This window comes from Cetorhinus maximus, chromosome 22 (assembly GCF_964194155.1).
Source record: "Cetorhinus maximus chromosome 22, sCetMax3.hap1.1, whole genome shotgun sequence".
Lineage (NCBI taxonomy): Eukaryota > Metazoa > Chordata > Chondrichthyes > Lamniformes > Cetorhinidae > Cetorhinus > Cetorhinus maximus.
The window spans coordinates 11,987,657-12,009,519 of record NC_135900.1 but is presented as its reverse complement, the minus strand read 5'-3'; the positions used below and the strand labels follow the sequence as shown (position 1 = coordinate 12,009,519).

At 43.8% G+C, this 21,863-nt stretch overlaps 1 protein-coding gene across 1 annotated transcript in view; it reads right to left on the bottom strand.

Moving 5' to 3' along the window:
- c22h12orf56 (chromosome 22 C12orf56 homolog) overlaps nt 1–21,863 on the bottom strand; it is a 77,112-nt gene that overhangs the window by 39,042 nt on the left and 16,207 nt on the right. The window contains exons 3-6 of the mRNA XM_078567808.1: nt 15,860–15,950; nt 4,169–4,586; nt 3,994–4,073; nt 1,964–2,108 (exon numbers count right to left, since the gene is read on the bottom strand). Of these exons, the coding sequence (XP_078423934.1) occupies nt 1,964–2,108; nt 3,994–4,073; nt 4,169–4,586; nt 15,860–15,950 (734 nt within the window). The remainder of the gene's footprint in view (nt 1–1,963; nt 2,109–3,993; nt 4,074–4,168; nt 4,587–15,859; nt 15,951–21,863) is intronic.

The following is a 21,863-nucleotide window of genomic DNA, read 5'->3' as shown; positions in this document are numbered from 1 at the left end:
CTGCTGCATTTGTCTACAATAGGTAGTGGGTTCAAGTCCACTCCAGAGATTTCTGCAAGAAGAAGAATCATAGCTGACACTTCCAATGCAGTACTGAGGGAGTGCTGCACTGTTGGAGGTATCATCTTTTCAATGATTGGGGAGATGGTGGTGTAGTGGTAATGTCACTGGATTAATAATCCAGTGACCCAGGCCAATGCTCTGGGAACATGGTTTCATAATCCCACCATGGCAGCTGGTGAAATTTAAATTTAGTTAATAAATTTAGGAATATAAAGTTAGCCTCAGGAATGGTAACCATGAAACTAAAATCGATTGTCATAAAAACCCATCTGGCTCACTAATGTCTGTTAGGGAAGGAAATCTGCCATCCTTACCTGGTCTGGCCTACATGTGACTCCAGACCCCAGCAATGGCCTCTAAAATGACCCAGCAAGGGCAGCTCAAGGGCAATTAGGGATGAGCAACAAATGCTGGCAACAAAAAAAATATTAAAATAGTAAACCAATCTGCTCTCCCAGGTGGATGTAAAAGATCTCATGGAGCGATCTTGAAGAAGAGTAGAGGAGTTATCCCCGGTGTCCTGTCCAATATTTAATCAACATCACTAAGAAAAATATCTTAATCATCACGTTGCTGTTTGTGGGAGCTTGCTGTGCGCAAATTGGCTGTCGCATTTCCTATAGTACAGCAATGACTAGACGTTGGCTGTAAGGTGCTTTGGCTCAGGTCATGAAAGGCGCTATATAAATGCAAGTTCTTTCCCTACAAGACGGTAGTGACTGCACCAGCCAACTCGTTGGCTCTGAAATGCATTGGAAAATCCTGAAGATTTGAAAGGCAGAATAGACCAGAAGAATGTATTTTTCAGAATCATCGTTGGCATCCTTCCATCTACGGAAGGTGATGTTCATGCAGCAAATCAAATCCATTGGGGATAGGGTGGCTCCATATGGTGCTGATGGCTAAAGAGACCAAACCGTGAGAGGCAGGTTCCATCACAAGGGACACATAGGAGGTGGTTATCAGGTGTCGTTGTGGGTTGTTGTTTTTGGCACCTGCCGCCAGAGGCGCTATAGCCACTGATCGTCATGGTGACGCAAGCCGGCCCACAGTTGATGTCACCATTTTCCCCTGTCATCAGCTAGTGACTCCCAGGTGTGAAAAAATCGACGTTTAAGCTTTGAATGAAATGAGCTAATTCATATATATCTTGTCATAAGATATGTCTGTGATGAACGCTCCCATAGAACTACAGAATGATACAGCACAGATGGAGACCATTCGGGCCCTCATGCCTCTGCTGGCTCTCTCAAAGACCTATCCAATAAGTCCCACTCCACTGCTCTTTCCCCACAGCCCTGCAAATTTTTTCCCAACTTCCACCTGAAAGCTATTATTGAATCTGCTTCCACCACCCTTTCCGCCAATCAATTCCAGGTTACAATAAGTCGCTGTGTAAGAATATGATTCCTCTTCCTCGCTGCCTCTCGCCCAATCACCTTCAGTCTGTCTCCTCTGGTTACCGACCCTTTTGCCACTAAGAAACAGTTTCTCCTTTTATTTATGCTCTCAAAACTCAAAAGATTTATAAGCACCTACGCGAAATAGCCCCATAACCTTCCTCCCTCCAAGGGGAAGAGTCCCACTTTCTCTAGCCTCCCCTTGTAACTGAAATCTAAGATCCTTCAGAGGACATGGTCAATCGGGTTTCTTGGGCAGGCAGATGGTAAATGAAGTTTGATGCATGTGGCAGGAAGAATGGTTTGTGGTCGGGGGGGGCTGGTGGTGGTGGGAAAGAGGCAAAATAAACTAAACAGTGGAATTTTAAAGGGGGTGCAAAAACAGAGAGTGCTCATAAGGCTCTGAAGGGGGCAGGGCGGTTAAAAAGACATACGGGACCCTTGGCTTTAGAAATAGAGGTGTCAAGTACAAAAACTGGGAGATTACAGGAAAAGCTTACCTTCCAAAAGAGTTTTTTAATGGTGAAGTTCCTGCGAGCTGCTATTTTCAATTCCTGCACCAGGGAGAAGCTTCGTTCCAGTAAATTATTCCCATGGAGTAACTCAGTGCTCAGTTGATTGAACAGCTTATTTATTTCCTCTGAACTGGCACAACACAAGTCAGGTTCATCATAGGTTGCACAGACAGCTTTCAATGCACACATCATATCCAGTCACGTTAACAAGCCAACAAAGGTAACACATTATCGTCAAGGGAGACACAGGTATAATTTTCCAATAAGGAATTCAATGGAAAATGTCAGGCATTTCATTGTATTTTATGTATAGGTATTATATAATATGTCAAAATACTGTGTACAGCTTTGGTGTCCTTATTTAAGAAAGGACACAACTGCATTAGAAGCAGTTCAGAGAAGGTTCACCAGACTGATTCTTGGGGTGAAGGGATTGTCTTATGAGGAAAGGTTGGACAGTCTGGGCCTGTATCCATTGGAGTTTAGAAGAATGTGAGGTTGATCTTATTGAAACATATAAGCTCCTGGGGGGACTTAACAGGGTGGACGTTGAAAGGATGTTTCCCCTTTTGGGAAAGACTGGAACTGGGGGACACAGTTTAAAAATAAGGGGTCTCCCATTTAAGACATAGATGAGGAGAATTTTTTTCTCTCAGAGGGTCATTAGTCTGTGGAACTCTCTTGGCCGGAAAGTGGTGGAGGCAGGGTCAATGAATATTTTTTAAGGCAGATGCAGATAGATTCTTGGCTAACAAGGGAGTCAAAGGTTATTGGAGGCGGGTGGAAATGTGGAGTTGAGGCCACAACCAGATTAGCCATGATCTTATCGAATGGCGGTGCAGGCTCGAGGGGCTGAATGGCCTACTCTTGCTCCTAACGTGTGCGTTTGTATGTTCCTGCTTCCGCAAAAATACACAGTTCTGGTTAAACTAATAATTGAAGTCTGATGATCCCCTGCGAATCCCTCAAGGATTGGAATCTGAAAACTTAAGAACCAAACATTTAGCTCTATCTTTCTCCATCAGTTGTGAAGTGATCTAATGGCTGTGTTTATTACCCCTTACTGGAGCCTCTTCCTCTACATCATCGCCTCAGCGCCACCTCCCAAGGTCTTCTCTCTTTAAACATCTGCCTTTGATCAGCCCATTGGTGTGACATGTGTACATTTCTGTAGTTGTTGACATATCACGACAAACAGCAGTTAATTTTTGTACTTAAAATCAGATTTTAAACTTCAACTTGTATTTTAAGTTAAGTTACGGTGATAGAAATGACATGGGAAAACTCTCAAAGTCAATGCCGCTGTATCATATTACATCAAACGCATAAGTGAGGTTCAAAACCAAGCCTGTGTTTAATGCACAACAGCCACAGACACAACAAAAGACGTACAGAGAATGTTAATTTGATAGAGTTCTTCCATCTGCCACGTTACTGGACTTGTAATCCAGGATCCTGGACGAATGCTCCACAAACAGGAGTTCAAGTCTCACCACAGCAGCTGGGAGAATTTAAAGTCAATAAATCTCGAATAAAATGCTAGTCTCATTAAGAAACTAACCAGGTTCTTGTGAAAACTCTTCTGGTTCACTTCTGCCCTTCGGGGGAGAAGATCTACCATTGTTACCCAGTCTGGCCTACGTGTGACTCCAGACCCACAGCAATGTGGTTAACTCTTAACCGTCCCCTGAAATGGGCCTGTCAGTTGTATCAAATCGCTACACCACACGGACTGCGATGGTTCACGAAAGACAGCTCACCATCGCCTTCAAGGGTAATTAGGGAGGGGAAATAAATGCTGGCCTAGCCAGCGATGCCCACATCCCAAGAACGGACCATGCTGATGAATGTTCCCAGCCTAAATGCTAGCCTCTCTTACAGATGCTGACCAACATGGCCGTGCATTTCCAGCATCTTTGGGCTTTGTTTCAGGTCAACTTTCATGTTTTATTATTTTGTCCTTTCAAACTCAAGAAACGGAGGAGGGGGGGGAGGGGGGGTGGTGCAGGAGTTACCTGTGTGATTTTGGAGCTCGGGCAGGAGATAACGGCGCAGTTATTCTTGCATACGCTGGGTCCTGCATTAGTGTCGACTGCTGCAGAGAACGTTAAAAAGAAAATCAAGCATGAACAAAGATGAAGGTGAAGCACAGGCAGCAACAAAGAATGGGACCCTCTGGCTTGTACTTACAATCATATAATTGTTCCACGCACTTTTCAAATGGAGAAATATTAGAGAGGACATTGAAATAATATAGAGGTGAAGTTCGGACTCTTGTTGCTTGAATTGTCCAGTTGTCCTCTTGTCTGGCTCGGGGGTGGCGTCACTTGTATCAGATCGTTGCTCCTTAGCGTTTCTGTGCCAGGTATAAGGGCTGGCTGCTAACTGTTCCATTGATAGTGATCTATAAGGAGACGCTCTCAGTGCAGGGACGGTGGTTGTAGTTTCTTTCAGAGGGATTGGAAGCGGGCGGGCGTTTGGAGGTATGGATGCAGAACACTCCAAGTTACGTTGATCAGACAGTTTCAGATTCTTCAAGGCGGAGGTAGGGAAGGAGGCCGAATGCTTCAGTGTGGAATGTGGCTCCCCAGCCTCTGCTGCGTTTTCCCTGAATGCAAAGAACAGGCTGGTCAATTGAGATGAATCCCCACCGGAAGCTGCATGGGAACAGGAGGCAACCATTCAGCCCCACCAGCCTGTCCTGTCCCTCATGGCCTAATCTGTACCTTAACTCTGTTTACTTGCTTTTGTTCCGTGTCCCTTAACCCCTTCAGCTAACAAAAATCTGTCAGTCTCAGTTTTGACATTTTCAGTTGAGCTCAACAGCTTTTTGGGGAAGAGAGTTTTAGATTTCAACTATTCGGAGCGTGAAGCAGGGCTTCCTGACATCAACTCTGAATGGCCTCGCTCTTAACTTAAGGTTACTCCACCTTAATCTATTTTTTTTTTAATTGCTCGTGGAGTTAGGTGATAAATATGTCCAAAAAAGATTTTATTTACGTGTAAATCAGCCAAGAAGCAAGGTACGGATTTCCATAATTCGTTTCAGAAAGACCTTTTAAATTAGGGGAACAGAGACCATAAAAGCAAGTAACCCGAATCCAAATTAGGCTGACAAATGCCTTTCAGATATTGTGGTAAGAAAAGCAGGTCAATGATTCGTATTATGGTATCTAAAGAAACCTAAGTACTCTCAATCTGGATTACTGTATAGACACTGGCCACTTTTCAGATTAAACTGGCTCCACTTACAGAGATACAAAGTCATGTGAAACCAACCATGTTACTGAGCACAGAGGCTAATTATACAAAGGTCATGGGCATCAAATGCCAGCTTGTTATCCGTTGCATGTATCATGGAAGAGACTGAGGACTACTCGAGGAAGAGTGATTAAAACCCGATAATCAGTCACGGCTATTTCGTTCTCGACGCTGAACCCGCTCTTGATTGTCTTTTGGGTGGTAAGACTGACAGAATGCGAAAATCTTGTCAACTTGAGCTCTTGCATCGTAGTTATATCATAAGACCATAAGACATAGGAGCAGAAATTAGGCCATTCGGCCCATTGAGTCTGCTCCACCATTCAATTATGGCTGGTAAGTTTCTCAACCCCATTCTCCCGCCTTCTCCCCGTAACCTTTGATCCCCCTTACCCCTTATCCTACTGATAGTTTCTCACAATTGTTAAGAGAAGATTCCAACCCCCAAATCAGACGACGCTGCTTTCGAATTAAAATATACAGTCTTATGAGGTCGAATGATGCTTAAGCTTCCTTGCCTGTGCTATTCTCTACAAGGAACTGGTCAATAACAGTGTGCACTATCCAGCAGATATACTGCAGCAACTCACCAAGACTTCCTTGACAGCAACTCCCAAACCCATGTGACCTCCGCCACCTCCAAGTTCCTATCCAAGTCACGCACCATCCTGACTTGAATATGGTCTCATTATTCCTTCCTTCATGCTGGGTCAAAATCCAGCGACCCCCCCCCCACCCCCGCCCCACCCCCAACCAATCGACCAGCACTGTGCGCGTACCTTCACCATGTGGACTGCAGCGGTTCAGCGAGGAGGCTCACAGCCACCTCCTGAGGGAAACAGTAATGGGCAATAAACGCTGGGTCTTGCTTTCAATGACCCAAGACCGAGGATCACTCTCACTCTGGGTGTCGTTCAAGGCATTCGGAAAAGCGAGACTTCAAACATCCAATTATAAACTGGGGAAGTGCAAACGGTTTAGAGGCAGTGCCACTGTGACAATGGTGAGAATTTAAAGGGGCCGTGCAGCTTCAGAAATCAATCCAAGGGACCTCGCGAACCCCAAAATGTCATCACAGTTTTGGGAAGCCCAAATATACACGGGGGGGGGTTGGTCAATCTGCAGTTATACAGAGAAAAGACGGGTTAATGCTTTGAGTGTATCTGTCTGTCAGGACTGAAAACTGTTTATATGGGGACAGAGGACGAGGAATAAGAGGTGGAAGATGTGTACATGAGGAGAAAGGAATAGAAGAGGTAAAAAGGGGGGGAGTTGAAATGAGGTGGGAGCAGGCTCTTGTGGAACATAAACACCAGCATGCAGCAGATGGGCCGAATGGCATGTTTCTGTGTTGCACGTTATCTATAATCAGTTTGAATGTCCTGCAAACTGATGAATAGAATGGCAGGAAACTCAGATGATAACAGAGGCAATGGAGAGTTTTAAAAAGAACAAGAAAACAGCTAATCCCTTATGGGAAAGACCAGGACTAAGGACACAGTTTACGAATAAGGGGGTCACCCATTTAAAGCTGAGATGAGGAGGAATGTTTTCTCTCCGAGGGTCGGAAGTCTGTGGAACTCTCTTCCCCAGAGAGCGGGAGAGGCAGGGACATTGAATACTTTTAAGGCAGAGGTAGATGGATTCTTGACTAACAAGGGAGTCAAAGGTTATCGAGGGTAGGTGGAATGTGGAGTTGAGGCCACAATCAGATCAGCCATGATCTTATTGAATGGCGGAGCAGGCTCGAGGGGCCAAATGGACTCCTCCTGCTCCTAATTCATGTGTTTGTAAAACAGCAACATGCAGTTATATAGCGCCTGCGACACAGTAACATGTCTTAACAGGCTTCAAAGGAGTATAATCATACTGAGCCACATAAAAAGATATTATTGATGACCAAAAGCTTAGTGGAAGGAGGAGAGGTGGCAAGATTTAGGGAGGAATTCCAGAGCTTAGTGTCTAGGCAGCTGAAGGCACGGCAACCAATGCTGCAGCCTCAGGGTACACTCAAGAGGTCAGCGTTGGGGGAGCGCAAAGTATTTTTAAAATTTCATTCATGGGATGTGGGCATCGCTGGCTAGGCCAGCATTTATTGCCCATCCCTAATTGCCCTTGTTCAGAGGGCATTTAGGAGTCAACCACATTGCTGTGGGTCTGGAGTCACATGTAGGCCAGACCAGGTAAGGATGGCAGATTTCCCTCCCTAAAGGACATAGATGAACCAGATGGGTTTTTACATCAATTGTCAATGGTTTCATGGTCATCATTAGACTTTTAATTCCAGGTTTTTATTGAACTCAAATTGCACCGTCTACCATCGCCAGAGCATTACCCTGGGTCTGTGAATTACTAGTCCAGTGACAATACCGCTGCGCCATTGCCTCCCCTGTATCTTACAGGGTTGTGGGGGCTGGAGGGGATTACAGAGGCAGGGAGGGGTGAGACCACAGAGGGCTTTGAAAACACATTTTAAAATGGAGTTGTTGCCAGACAGGGAATCAACGCAGGTCAGTGAGCGCAGGGGCGATTGGTGAACTGGGCTTGATGGGAGTTAGGGCAGAGGCCACAGAGTCTTGGATGAGTTGACGGAGGGTAGAATGTGGGTGGTGGGCCAGGAGTGCATTGGAATAGTCAGGTCTGGAGGCCACAAAAGGCACGGACAAAGGGCTAAAACGGCGAAAGAGAGAACGCGGGCAGGTCCACGCAAAAAGCAGAGGAAGAAATCAGGGAGGGGAAAAGAAACCCCAGATGCACAAAGCACAAAACTGTTTCAGAGCTCCTGCACCTCCTGCCCCCCACCCAATCCTTGCCTTGTTCCCCATGTGGGCCCCTCCTCTGCCTCAACAACTGTGAATGTAAAGAGCGGTCAGTTTGCAAATTCAAACCAGAGAACCAAGTTAAAGCTTGCAGAAACACTGAACCAGCCCTGTCCTTTTACTGGCGTGTAGATCATGATTGTTGAATAACTGCTGCGCACAGTCTAGCGTGAAAATATATGCGCTATTACTTACGTAGACAATTAGCAATCTTTTTGCTAAACCCTTGGCATCCCTTGTTTCTTTGCACATATTTCAAATATTAAATGACAAACATTTGAAGTGCTATCAAGCGTTTTTTTTTTCTTAATATAACAAAATGGAAGGCCACTCTAAGACTCTGCATTTTAAATTGCGCATTGCATAGCAACCAGAAGCTGCAAAGTCAGCTCCATCGCCCACAGATATTTAGGACTCACAAGCGTTTGTGCTCAATGTGTGTGTTATCGCATTAAGGATTCCTTCCTTTCTTTTAGGATCAATGGGGCTTCCTGAGCGGCTAAGCCTGGTATGGCAGACAACAGTTACCATGGCGACAAAGGAGAAAGAATAACACAGCCTCGACGTGTGGAGCTTGGCATCACGGGTGGAGAGCAGAACACAAATATAATTCATGTGTCTCAGGGTAGAAAGCGCCAAAGGGCAAGTGCCATGATATCTCTGCTATGGTAACGGGTGTCATCAGACAGCGCTGCCTGTTAGAGATAAGAGTTCCCATCACAACATCTTCACTGGATCATCAGCAATAGGCACAAACTTATTCGGGCGACGAGTTTCATTTTGAACTGAAATGCGAATTTCCGATAATAGAAATTTACATTTATTTAGAACTGGTTTGAAATGCCAAACAAAAGATGCTTTGATGAAATATGTTGCAGCAATGTTGACCTCACCTTCAAAATGTGCACAAGTTCTGGCTTGTAAAGAAATGGATAGAGAGCTTCTACTTTAGTTCCAACATTTTTAGTAACCTTTTTTATTTCTGGGAATGACGGTATTTATGTTTCAGATTAGCACATTCAGGTACCTTCCATCCAAGGTTGCCACACCAAGATATTTCTAATTGTTCTTCAGGTTGAAATAAAATCAGGTCAGGTTAAGGTGGGGTGGGTATGTGGGTAGGGGGTGCAGGGTTAGAGGGACTGAGACTCTCTGTAGGGCAGGTTGTCCCCTCTAAATCCACGTGTCTTTCATTGAACCTGCACTCTGCTCAGTGGAACCACTGTATGCAGAAACACAATTATAAAGACGAAAACTGTGGCACTGGAGATGGTGCAAAAACAAACAAGATTGACTAGGATCAGACCAGATCTGAGAGTTAATTTCCATCAGGAAAGATTGAAAAGAGAAGGCCGTGAGGTGACCTGATGAAGGTTTTTAAGATCCTGAAAGGGTTTGATAGGGTAGACATAGAAAAGATGCTTCTACTTGAGTGGGAGGAGAGGGAGACCAAAACATCAGGCCGTAAATACAAAATACTCACCAATAAATCCAACAGGGAATTCAGGAGTAAATGCTTTACCCAGAGAATGTTTAGAATGTGTAACTCCCTACCACAAGGAGTAGCTGAGGTGAATAGCATAGATGCATTTAAGAATAACTCACCAAGGCTCCTTAGGCAGTAACTTCTAAACCCCATGACCACTACCATCTAGAAGGACAAGGGCAGCAGACACATGGAAACACCACCACCTGGAAGTTCCCCTCCAAGCCACTCACCATCCTGACTTGGAAATGTATAGCTGTTCCTTCACTGTCGCCAGGTGAAAATCCCGGAACTCCCCCTCTAACACATTTACCTACACCACATGGGCTGCAGCGGTTCAAGAAAGCAGCTCATCAACATCTTCCCAAGGGCAATTAGGAATGGGCAATAAATGCTGGCCTAGCCAGTGACATCAAATCCCATGAATGAATTTTTAAAAAGTGCATGAGAGAGAAAGGAATTGGGAAAGGATGTATCAACAGAGTGAGATGAAAACTGGTGGGAAAAGGCTTGTGTGGAGCATAAACACCAGTGTGGAGCTGTTCGGGTGAATGGCCTGTTTCCATGCTGCAGATGCAATAATATGCAAGTCATTCCACCCCGATGAGCCCAGGATAATGTTGTAGAAAATTGTGCAAAGAGGAAACTGCTATCTAGGTTTAGTTTTACTTAAGAAAAAAGAGTTGGTGAAGCATTAAATAAATTCTGAGCTGCAACCCATGGCTCCTCATTGTCAATCACATTGTAAACCATTATTCCAGTTCGATTTAGGGTTACTGAAATCCCACTCCCCACCTTCCTGGGCAGGAAGAGGATCATCCAGGCTTACCTTGGGCTGTAATGGGTGATCCTGCAATCTATTGATTAGATTGATTTGATTTATATATTGAAAAGAGCAAAGGTAAATTATGAAAGAAAGCTAGCGCAAAATGTAAATACTGATAGAAAACGCTTCTACAAGTATATAAAAGACAAGAGAGGAGCTAAAGTGAATGTTGGTCCCTTGGAGGATGAGACTGGGGAGTTAATAGTGGGGAACGCAGAAATGGCAGAGACGCTTAATCAATATTTTCCCTCAGTTTTCACAGTGGAGGACACTAGTACCTCAATAGTAACAGCTAGTGCAGAGGGTATAGAGAACGAGGAACTTAGAACAGTCACCATCACTAGAGGAAAAGTACTGAGCAAACTATTGGGATTAAAGGGTGACAAGTCCCCAGGACCTGATGGCCTACATCCCAGGGTCTTAAAGGAAGTGGCAGCGGAGATAGTGGATGCATTGGCTATAACATTCCAAAATTCCCTGGATTCTGGAAAGGTTCCAGTGGATTGGAAAAAAATGCTAATATAACGCCCTTATTCAAAAAGGAGGGGAGGCAGAAAGTAGGAAACTGTAGACCAGTTAGTTTAAAGCCTGTCATTGGGAAATTGTTGGAATCTATTATTAAGGAAATATAAACGGGGCATTTGGAAAGTCAAAATGCAATCCATCAGAGTCAGCGTGGTTTTTTTGAAGAGTAAATCATGTTTGACTAATTTGCTAGAGTTCTTTGAAGATGTGACAAGCAAAGTGGATAATGGGCATCCTGTAAATGTAGTATATCTGGACTTCAAGAAGGCCTTTGATAAGGTGCCGCACAAAAGATTAATACACAAGATAAGATCACACGGAGTTAGGGGTAATATATTAGCTTGGATAGAGGATTGGCTAACCTATAGAAAGCAGAGTCGGGATAAATGGGTCTTTTCCTGGATGGCAAGCTGTAACTAGTGGGGTGCCACAGGATTCGGTCCGTGGGCCCCAACTATTTACAATCTATATTAATGACTTGGACTCAGGGATAGAAGGTACTATAGCTAAATTTGCAGATGACACCAAAATAGGTGGGAAAGTAAGTCGCAATGAAGAAATAAGAAATTTATAAATGGATATGGACAGGTTAGGTGAATGGGTCAAAATTTGGCAGATGGAGTTTAACGTGGATAAGTGTGAGGTTATCCATTTTGGTCGGAAGAATAAAAAGATGACTTATTATTTAAATGGAGAGAAACTTCAGAATGCTTCAGTGCAGAGGGATCTGGGTGTCCACATGCATGAATCGCTGAAAGCTAGTATGCAGGTACAGCAAGTAATAAGGAAGGCAGATGGAATTTTGGCATTTATTGCTAAAGGATGAGTATAAAAATAGGGAAATGTTGCAACTGTACAAGGCGTTGGTGAGACCGCACCTGGAGTACTGTGCACAGTTTTGGCTTGAGGAAGGATGTAGTTGCATTGGAGGCGGTTCAGAGGAGGTTCACTAGGTTGATTCCAGAGATGTGGGGCTTGTCTTATGAAGAGAGATTGAGCAGTTTAGGCCTATATTCGCTAGAGTTTAGAAGGATGAGAGGAGATCTAATTGGGGTATATAAGATGCTAAAGGGGATGGACAAAGTAGACGTGGAGCGGATGTTTCCCCTTGTGGGGCATTCTAGAACAAGGGGCCATAGTTTTAGGCTAAGGGGTGGTAGATTTAAATCAGAGATGAGGAGGAATTACTTTTCTCAAAGGGTCGTGAATCTGTGGAATTCACTGCCTCAGAGTGCAGTGGATGCCGGGACGCTGAATAAATTTAAGGAGGAGATAGACAGATTTTTAATTAGTAACGGGTTGAAAGGTTATGGGGAGAGGGAGGGAAATTGGAGTTGAGGCCGAAATTAGATCAGCCATGATCGTAATGAATGGCAGGGCAGGCTCGAGGGGCTGAATTGCCTACTCCTGCTCCTAGTTCTTATATTCTATTAACACCTAAATAAAAGTAGGCATGCTCCCATTCATGAACGCATCTCATTACTACAGGACAAATTAAAGAGCTGACCTACTGAAGTCTCGAGACCAAATGTAAAAGTGAGAGGTGCTGATTGAGAGTTAAAAGCAGCATGGCCCTGTCAACAACTCTGGCAGACCTGGCTTGGTTTCATTTGTATGGTTTGTGATCTCTCTTCATCCTTCTTCCAACTTTCCACAGGAGTTTCCACATTTACCCCTCGAGTCTGTGCTACCATCAATGAGATCATGAATGATGCATGACCTGCACTCCATCCCTTTTCCCCCATCACTCTTGCCTTTGCTCCATAAGCCTTTACGTTTGGTTAACAAAATTTTAAATCTGAGATTGATAACTTTAACAATTGGTCTAGCATCTGTCATGAAACTAACATTTTTTCATTATATTATTGTGGTTTATTGTAAAGTAGGTTTACCGGTATAAGTGCAGATGGTTGCCTGTGTAGCTGATTTAACTGAATTTGAGTCAGATAGACTGGAAGCTTGAAAATATCAAAAGAAGTTTAGGGGTAAAATGGATTAGAAATGCTAATGAGTAAACACGGATGAGGTCTTAGCGTGTAGGGTGTGAAGGGAATTTGCATTTTTAGATAAGTGGAGTTGTTTGGCTTTCAAAGGGACGATAGGATGTTTACAACTAACAAGATAAGCAAGGCCAAGCAGTGTGTCTATTTTTCCCAAAAGGTACTGACCATATTGGCAACATGAAAGATTTTTATATTATGGGAAAAGTAAATTTACAAAGACATATAGAACAATGGAATTTACAGATTAAAGAGAGAGAAACATATATAAAGGAGAGAAACATATATAAAGAGAATGGAAGGCTCTGTTGTGGGGCCATATGAGATCTAAGAGGAAAATGTAAAGCAGCCTTGGGGAAGCCTCCAGCCACTTTAGCAAAAGTCTGTTGTGTCCAGTAACCAAAGGTGGAGGAAAGCCTTTGGAACTCCTCTGTTGAGTGGGTGCTGTGGTAAACCTGCTGGCTTGCTATTTAAATTTAAAATCTATTTTAGACTGTTGCCTTAAAGGGGTGTGTACTTGGGAGTCAGGTTAATTAGGAATTTGCTATTCTATTAAGTAACTGTAATCTTACACATGTGCTTGAAATCTTCTTTGTGTTAATAAATGTTTTAATTTATTTTTTAAAATCTCTAAAGGTGTTTGTGGGCTCATTACTTCTGAATTCAGTGCACAAACCTTCTCGTAATAAATACAAATTGCAAAACCGTCGTGATAGTGTGGCCACATTTCCCTTGTGGATGTGGTCCACCTGGCACACATCTGCCAGTATATACCTGCCACGTCATAACACATCAGCTGCAATTTGGGGAAGAGAGAGTTCTGAACTTGAATCACCCTTTGCATGTAAACATGTTTCCTAACTTCACTCCCGAAAGGTCTTTCTAATTTTTAAAGCTATGTCCCGTAGCCCTAGACTCCCCGACCAGCAGAAATAGTTTCTCTCCATCTGCCCCGTAAATTAGCCCCAATAGCTCAAACACTTTGATCAAATCATCCCTTAAATCTTCTAAATTCCAGGGAATACAACCCTAGTTTGCATAATCGTGCTTCATAATTTAATCCTTGGGATTTGGCACCTACAATGTTCAGTATAGATTTGGACTTTCTGCTACGAGTTAACTTTTGCTGAGTTTTTATATTCATCAAGAGAAAGGGATGTTGGCAACTGTGGGATGGAGCAATTTTCCATTTCAGATACCCCTTACACCCAGGTCATATGAATCACAGCATTCTGCAGTTTAAAGCTCTTTCAAGGCTGCTTAACAGTATGCCCATTCTCAGGAGAACATCATCTACCCCATGAATGAAACATTTTTCCATTTTAGCCATCCCTATTGTCTCTCCGAGAGACATTCGGTGCCAAGTTTGAAAACCAAACTCATCATGGATCGGGAGACAGAGGGCCCTCATAACTATGAGGGGGGATATTTCAGCCTTTCCACATGGACTGGGCTCAAACTGAGCTGTCAGAGAGGTGAAAGGTCAGTGTGTGTTTAAGATGAATTATTAAATGCCACTTATTTTATCCACTGTGATGGTATATTTTTTGCGCTTTTGGAAGATTGCGCCATGGGTGTCGCATTGCTTTTACTACAACAAAATTCCTAAGGGTCTTTGCAGGGTAGATGCTGAGAGGCTATTTCCCCGGGCTGGAGTTGTCACAATCTCAGAATAAGGGGTCAGCCATTTAGGACTGAGGTCAGGGGAAATTTCTTCAGAGACGGTTGTGAATCTTTGGAATTCTTGACCCCAGAGAGCTGGGGATGCTCAGTCGCTGGGTATGTTCAAGTCGGAGGTCGATAGGTTTTTGGACTCGTGAGGGAATTAAGGATTATGGGGTTAGTGCAGGAAGATGGAGTTGAGGTAGAAAATCAGCCCTGATCTTATGGGATAGCAGAAGGGGGTGCAAAGGGCCGGATGGCCTATTCCTGTTCCTTTTGTGTTCTTCTGAGGTGTCCAGACATTCCAGAGCCACTCCAGATCCAAATACCGTCCTGAACGAAAAGGCATCCCAAGAGAAAAAAAATAAAAGCAAAAAACTGCGGATGCTGGAAATCCAAAACAAAAACAGAAACAGAAATACCTGGAAAAACTCAGCAGGTCTGGCATCATCGGCGGAGAAGAGCACAGTTGACTTCAACAGAAGGGTCATGAGGACTCAAAACGTTAACTGTGCTCTCCTCCGCCCATCCCAAGAGAATATTATTTAAGTAATCTATGGGCAGAATTTTACGCCTCGCAGGCGGGTGTGCGCCCGACCTGATTGGGCGTAAAAATCACGCGACATGGCGTCGGGCGAGCGTCCCGACATCATCGTGCACCCGTGTGATATTTCGCTCGGTGGCTGCGCGCAAAGATCGTAAGTGCGCCCGCCAACAATTATGGCGGCAATTAAGCCCATTAACGACACAATTGTCTCAGATCTTTCACGGCCCGTCCGACCTTACGGCTGGTGGATGGACAAATCGGCCGGGCGGCCTTTACATTTTACATCATCCGAGGGCGAAACGAAATCTCCGTTATGAGCGAAAATAAAAATAAATATCTGTGGACAGCGTTTTTATGAGGTATATTTTCAGGTGCTTGATTGTGATGCGTGGACATTTTTTTTTTTTTGCAGCTTTTTAAGCCTTTATTTCATCATTTGACGGTCCGCAGCTCCCTGAGGCAGCTGTTTGCCTTCAGGGAGCTCTCTCGAAATGCTCACACCTGCGCCCGCGGTGACATCATTGCCCGCCCTCTCCCCACCCCCACCCCGGCAGTGCTGAGCTCTCCGGCACGCCTTTCACGCTGGTTGGCCGTTAATTGGCCGGCCCGTGTGAAATCGCAGTTGGAGGCCGATCGTGGTCAGCGGTCCATTTCCCAGTTGACCCCAGGCCTGCCAAAGGTAAAATCCAGGCCTATAAGTTTAATGAGTTCTTTAATCCACATTATAAATGATTTGGTATTATAATATTTCCTACCTGACAGAGAATTCATTCAGAGGTCTGTATTGCTTTGTGTTCGGTGCATCTGATGTGCTGATGCCCTCCTGGATGTTGCTACTAACCAGAACTAAAGATAAAAATATTTTTTTTGATTCTTCGAGAAAGAAGCATTTGTAAAAAAAAGTTTTAATACCTGAATCAAACAGCACATGCATTTTATCACTTCCCATCCTGTGGAAGCAGGTTTAGATACTGTATGCTTTTTAGTTCGATCTTTTTGGGTGGGGATGGAGGGGGTTTCTGCCCCTATTTCTCCTCCTTTAGACCCACCCTGGCCTGGAAACCTCCTGCAACACAGGAGTCAATGGAGGCGACTTGCTCCCAGGGTGAATGCCCACATCCGGCCTCCGTACTGCACCCGAGAGCGTAGCAAAGCCACAACGCAAGGTAGTCCTCCCATCACAGGGAAGAACCTTTCTCCGTCTTATTGTTCATTTTCTTCCTGGGGCAAAATTCCTTTTCAGACTGACTGGAAAGAACCATCCACCCAAAGAGGTGGGTGCAGGTCCACACACCCCAATTTGGCACAAATCCAAACCACTCCAAAATTCATCAATAGTCTTTTAAAAAAAAAAATTACAATGCTATTTCTTCAGTGTTGTACAAGCATTTATCAAGTGAGCAATTTAAATAAAAGGCAAGCTAAGAAATTTAACGGCATTCTTAATATTGAATGCTAGTCATTCATCATGGTCACATTTGGTATCACCCCTCATATTGGCTGATTTGTGAACTTAAGAACACCAACTTATCAACATTGATAGTCACCACTTATCAGCAAGATTACTAACAAAAACTGAAAATATAGGAGGACAATGTAACTTTGAAGTCTCAGTTGTCAACGCTCACTGGGTTAGAAGGTTGTGGGTTCAAGTCCCACTCCAGAGGCTTGTGCACAAATTCTAAACCGACACTCCAGGACCTGCAACGGTCCTTTGGTACTTCAAATGAAACATTAGCATAGATTAAGTGCTGGTTGCAAATAGAATGACCCTGGATTTTGCGGTCAATCTCGAACAGTGCCAGCCGTTCACTACATTAACCAAACTGCAAACTCTTTGTAGGCTTTCGCACTGCAATTTGTATTGATTGGAAATCCAAAACAACACATCACTCTCTACAGCAGATTTAGGACCAGGGCAAGTAAAGGTGTGTCTTGTTAACCAACGAGAATCCTTCTGATGTATGCAGAGTCCAGACCAGGAAATGTACGTTGTCATATTGAATTCAATAGTATATATAGAGACAGGGAAAGAAAGGTGCAATTAAGAGGGAGATGAAAGAAGAGGTTAAAAAAAAACTCCAACAATAATTAAAATTTGTAGGAATGAGAGTCCACACTTATAAAAAATACATTTTCAGTGTTAAAATTGTTGTTCGATAGTAAGGCTTACCACACTATTAAAAATTCACTCACATTTCAAAGTATAAGCATTTTCTGGCATGTTTAGTGGGTATCTGCTAGGCAAGTATAGCAACTTCACATCATTGCACATTATTCGATGCTGAGTCTGTCAGTGAGTTACCGTTAGAGCAAAGCACGTAGAGGATCAGGGCAACCCAAACAGCAAATTCGATTTTCGCGATTAACTACGCAAGTTGCATACAATGGAAATTGCTGTCCAATTTACTCCTAATTAACAATGAGTGCTGATAGTCTCACGATTATTCTTACTGCAAAATCCCAGCCAATGTATTTGTGTCGAATGTTGTTTAAAATTCAGTCATTGGCTGTTAAACTCACATTGCACAGCTAAAGCCTATCTTAAACAATGCTGCAAACCTTGTTATAGCCACCCTGGCCAAAGGCTCAAGACACAAACTGGAACAATTTCAAAAATTCCGAAATTGTGATTGGTTCAACTGAGGGGAAAAGAAGAGAAGAGCTTTTCAAGAACATGATTTAAACCAATTCTGTCTAAATTCCCATCTGTCTTTGTTAGAAATTAAAGCAATGTGTTATGATTCCAGCTGATGTTACTACTGGACAAGTCAGATCCTAGGGTGCAACCCAGCTTGATCGATCCCACTTTTAGTTTTTGTTTAGAAAACGTGGAGAGTGGCTACTGAACAGGGTCACAACAAGGAAAGGTAATATATTACACCACTTGTTCACCCACAACTATACTTATACAGTTGTATACATTTTCGTAAGGATAACGCAACTTACAAAAGCTACCTTATTCTCTAATGTTCACAATAAGTATACAGTCCATGTAATGGGCAACCTGTGGTCGGACACCCCACACTCTGAAACCAAGTGGCAGATGCCACCCAAAATAGATGCCATGGATCTCTCATCAACTCCCCCCAGACACTTGGCACACCGTGATCCAACCGGTCTCACTGAATTCCATCTTTTTCCTGAAGGCTTCCAATCTCAACGCTCAAAGTACTCGCCTTGGAATCTTCTCCCAAACGAAACTTTCAACAAAGATCCACCTCTCCAAGAGTTTGAACTCTCCTTCTGATGTTCCTCCCTCCTGGATCTCTACATGCATTCAGGCTTCACCCTCCACACACACTCTCAGGATACTACTGCTTCACAGGCCCATAGTAAGGAGTCACCTACATTTGGCTGTCTCCTTGAATCTTCTGGCTTCTCGCAAGCCCACTTTGCCTTGGTTCTGCTCCCCGCAGCTTTCTCTCTTTCAACTGGAGCCCTTTCCTCTGCTCCTTAATTTAACTTCACTGAACAGGACCAGTTCAGATTCCTGTTCTTTTCCCTTGACTTCATTGTCTTCTTTCTTCTGCCCAATTCCCTGGTTTCTGCAACTTTATGTTTCTTTGGCGCCTGCTCCCTGCAGTTCCCCTTCCTGCCTGCTCTGGCAGCTTCTGTGGAGTGGCCCTACCCACTGAAATCAAACTGCTTTTCTTTGTTTTTCCCTGTTTCTGTGGACCCCTGTTGCTAGGCAATAACACAGTTTGCCCTACTTTGTTTTAACTTCCCTAAACCACTTCAAGGGTCCTAAAACCTCATGAAAATGCAGGTATACAAACCAACCCACAGGCTTGCAGGCAACATTCTAAAGTGACCAAAACCCAGGTTTCCTCTTTCCCCTGTACACACACATACAACATATAAATTTAACTTAAAGCTAAAGTCTCAACTTAAACTTACATAGCGCAATAAGGAAAGTCCGAACTTACTGTTTGCTATGGGTCTTTCAGCAATTGAGTATCACCATGAGTAACCACAACATCAACTTGCATTTATATAGCGCCTTTCATGCGGTTAAAATTTGACAATGAGTCACACAAAGAAATGTTAGGATGGGTGAGGAAGTAGGTATTAGGGAGTGCCTTGTTAATGTTGAAATCCTGCCACAATGAAATGCATGCTCTAGTTGTAGGTGAAAGCGGCTGTCAATAATTGGGAAAAGGTTAGGGCATTATTCTTAAGTGCGTATAAGACCCGGTTTCCATTTGTGCAGCGGGAAAGGATACAGGAGTCTGTGCCTGTCGTCACTGGGTTTTATAACTCTAAACCTATGTAGAGGAAAGACTGGCTCCAGATTCCTCCTTTACTCAAGTGGATTATAACACAACTTAAAAGGAGGAGAGGTTTAGGTAGGGAATTCTGGAGCTCGGGGCCGGGACAGCTGAAAGCATGATCAACCAATAGTGCAGCGATGAAAACTGAGGGTGCTCAAGAGGCCAGGATTGAAGGGGCCCAGATATTGTGGAGAGTTGTAAGGCTGGAGAAGGTTCCTCGTGCGCAAATATCAAATGGGCTGCAGCAGCTTCTACCTCTAATGTCCACCATACAAACTGGCCCTTTGGACAGTGAGAAAACCCGATCTATCCAGTCTTCAAGCATCATAACAGAGCATGGGTAGAATTTTAGGGTTGGCGAGAGGAGGCGGGGCCCGCTCGCCAACGTGTAAAATGACGCACGGTGATGTCGGGCGGGTGTCCCGACGTCATTTAGATTTTCAGTCCAGTTGGCGCGCAGCCAAGTCAGCCACGCGCCCACCGAACTGTCAAAGTCCTATTAAGGCCTGTTAAAAACTGATTGAAATAATTAAATGAACTTAAGAGCCCAGGCGGCCTTTGCATTTTTCATGGAACCTCATCCACGGACGGGATGAGGTTTCATGAAGTGTTTTAAAAATTCAATAAAAATGTTTTTTTTTTTAAATTCATTGACATGTCCCAGCTCATGTCACATGAGGGGCCAAGTTTTTGATTTCTTTATTTGGATGTTTGAAACTTAAACAAATCTCCCTGAGACACCTCTGTGCCTCAGGGAGGTGGATCTTTGTTGAAAGTTTCGTTTGGGAGAAGATTCCAAGGCGGGTACTTTGAGCGTTGAGATTGGAAAACCTTCGGGAGAACGATGGAATTCAGTGAGACCGGTTGGATCACAGTGTGCCAAGTGTCTGGGGGGAGTTGGTGAGAGATCCATGGCATCTATTTTGGGTGGCCTCTGCCAATTGGTTTCACAGTGTGGGGCATCTGACCACCTCTGTGTCTCAGGGAGATTTCTGCGCTCTTTTGCGCGCATGCACTCAGGCAATTCCCCCTCTCCCCCGCCCACATAGGCAGTGCTCAGCGCATCTGGGCGAGCGTCACACTGGGCGGGACTTAACTGGCCCGCCCACGTGAAATGGTGGCGCAGCACCGATTGGGTTCGCGCCCACCCCCCCCACACCCCAATGGGGGGGGAATTTCTGCCCCATGAATAAATGTGCTTGGACAGTGATGAATTAAACTCCTACTGTGGGCCCTTTTGGACATGCTAGACATTTTTATCTGAAGTAGTCAGCGAACAGAATGTGGAAATTTGCCTTCCATTTTGCACCAGAACTGTGAAGTCTTGTTCACGCATTCTGGCTTTACTATCTACTCCTGCACAAAGCTGTTGAAAATCCCCTCCCATAAGTCATCTTCTTTTTAAAAAAAAACTAATGACGAGGAGAAAGTGGGTAATAAAATGTGACATTTTATTGGTTTAATGGTGGCCAATGATCACTCAAGTTTGACACATTTGTTCTTTATACTCACACATTTTATTTTGCTGTTATAATCAAATACACAAAGCCAGGATTTACTTATTATAAATACGGCGCAAGGATTTTAATTGTGCAAAGCCCATGTTTTATTTATAAGTGCAGAAGTGTGAAAGTACAAAAACGTTACTGGCATTCAAATAGCTAACATTTATCAAATCCTAGCACTCAGCTTTGTGCCAGGGCTAGGGTTAGGGGTGAAGAGCAAGGCGGTGAGGTTAAATGAATAGCTCTTTCAAAGATCCAACACAGATGGCATGGGGATAATTTCAACCCTTTTTAAAAAAAGGGTGGGGTTGTGATCGGGGCAAGATGATAATGGTCGGTTGATTATGCTGATCTGGTGATGGGCATTGTTTTATTTTAAGCACATAGAAAGAGAGACAGCTGGGATATTGGATTAGCAGTTCGGAGGCAGAGATCTGTAACGCTGCATCCTGTGAATAAACCTGCTATGAAGGGAAAGTATCCGTATCTTGTTTCACACTTCCACCATCTGGCTTGGATCCATTTAACATGGCAACAGAGGATAGTTGCCTCAAGGCGAAGATTGGAAACCAATGATTAAAAAAAAACACATTTTCAGACTGAAGATTGTAATCGGAGTTACTTTTGAAAAGAATGGCGGAAACCAAGTGTGAGGGTATGATTTCCCACTGATGTTATGGCCAATGGAAAAATGAAGTAGCTATGTGGACACGGGTTATGTATCCTTACAGAAGGAAAAGGAAGGTATGGCCTTGGCACTGTCAATTCCTATCTAAAGGAGAATCAGGTACAAAGTATTTTTGGAGCTAGAGGCTTGTCAGTTGGACACGGAGGAAGGTTTGGATATTCTATTTAAATTTATAAGAAAGGTGATTTATTAAATGTACGCGAGGCATGATCAGACTTTGATAAATTAAGAAAAACAGGCGGTTATCCCATAGAGGAATATATCGTGGAATTTAACAAGACTACATAGAAGA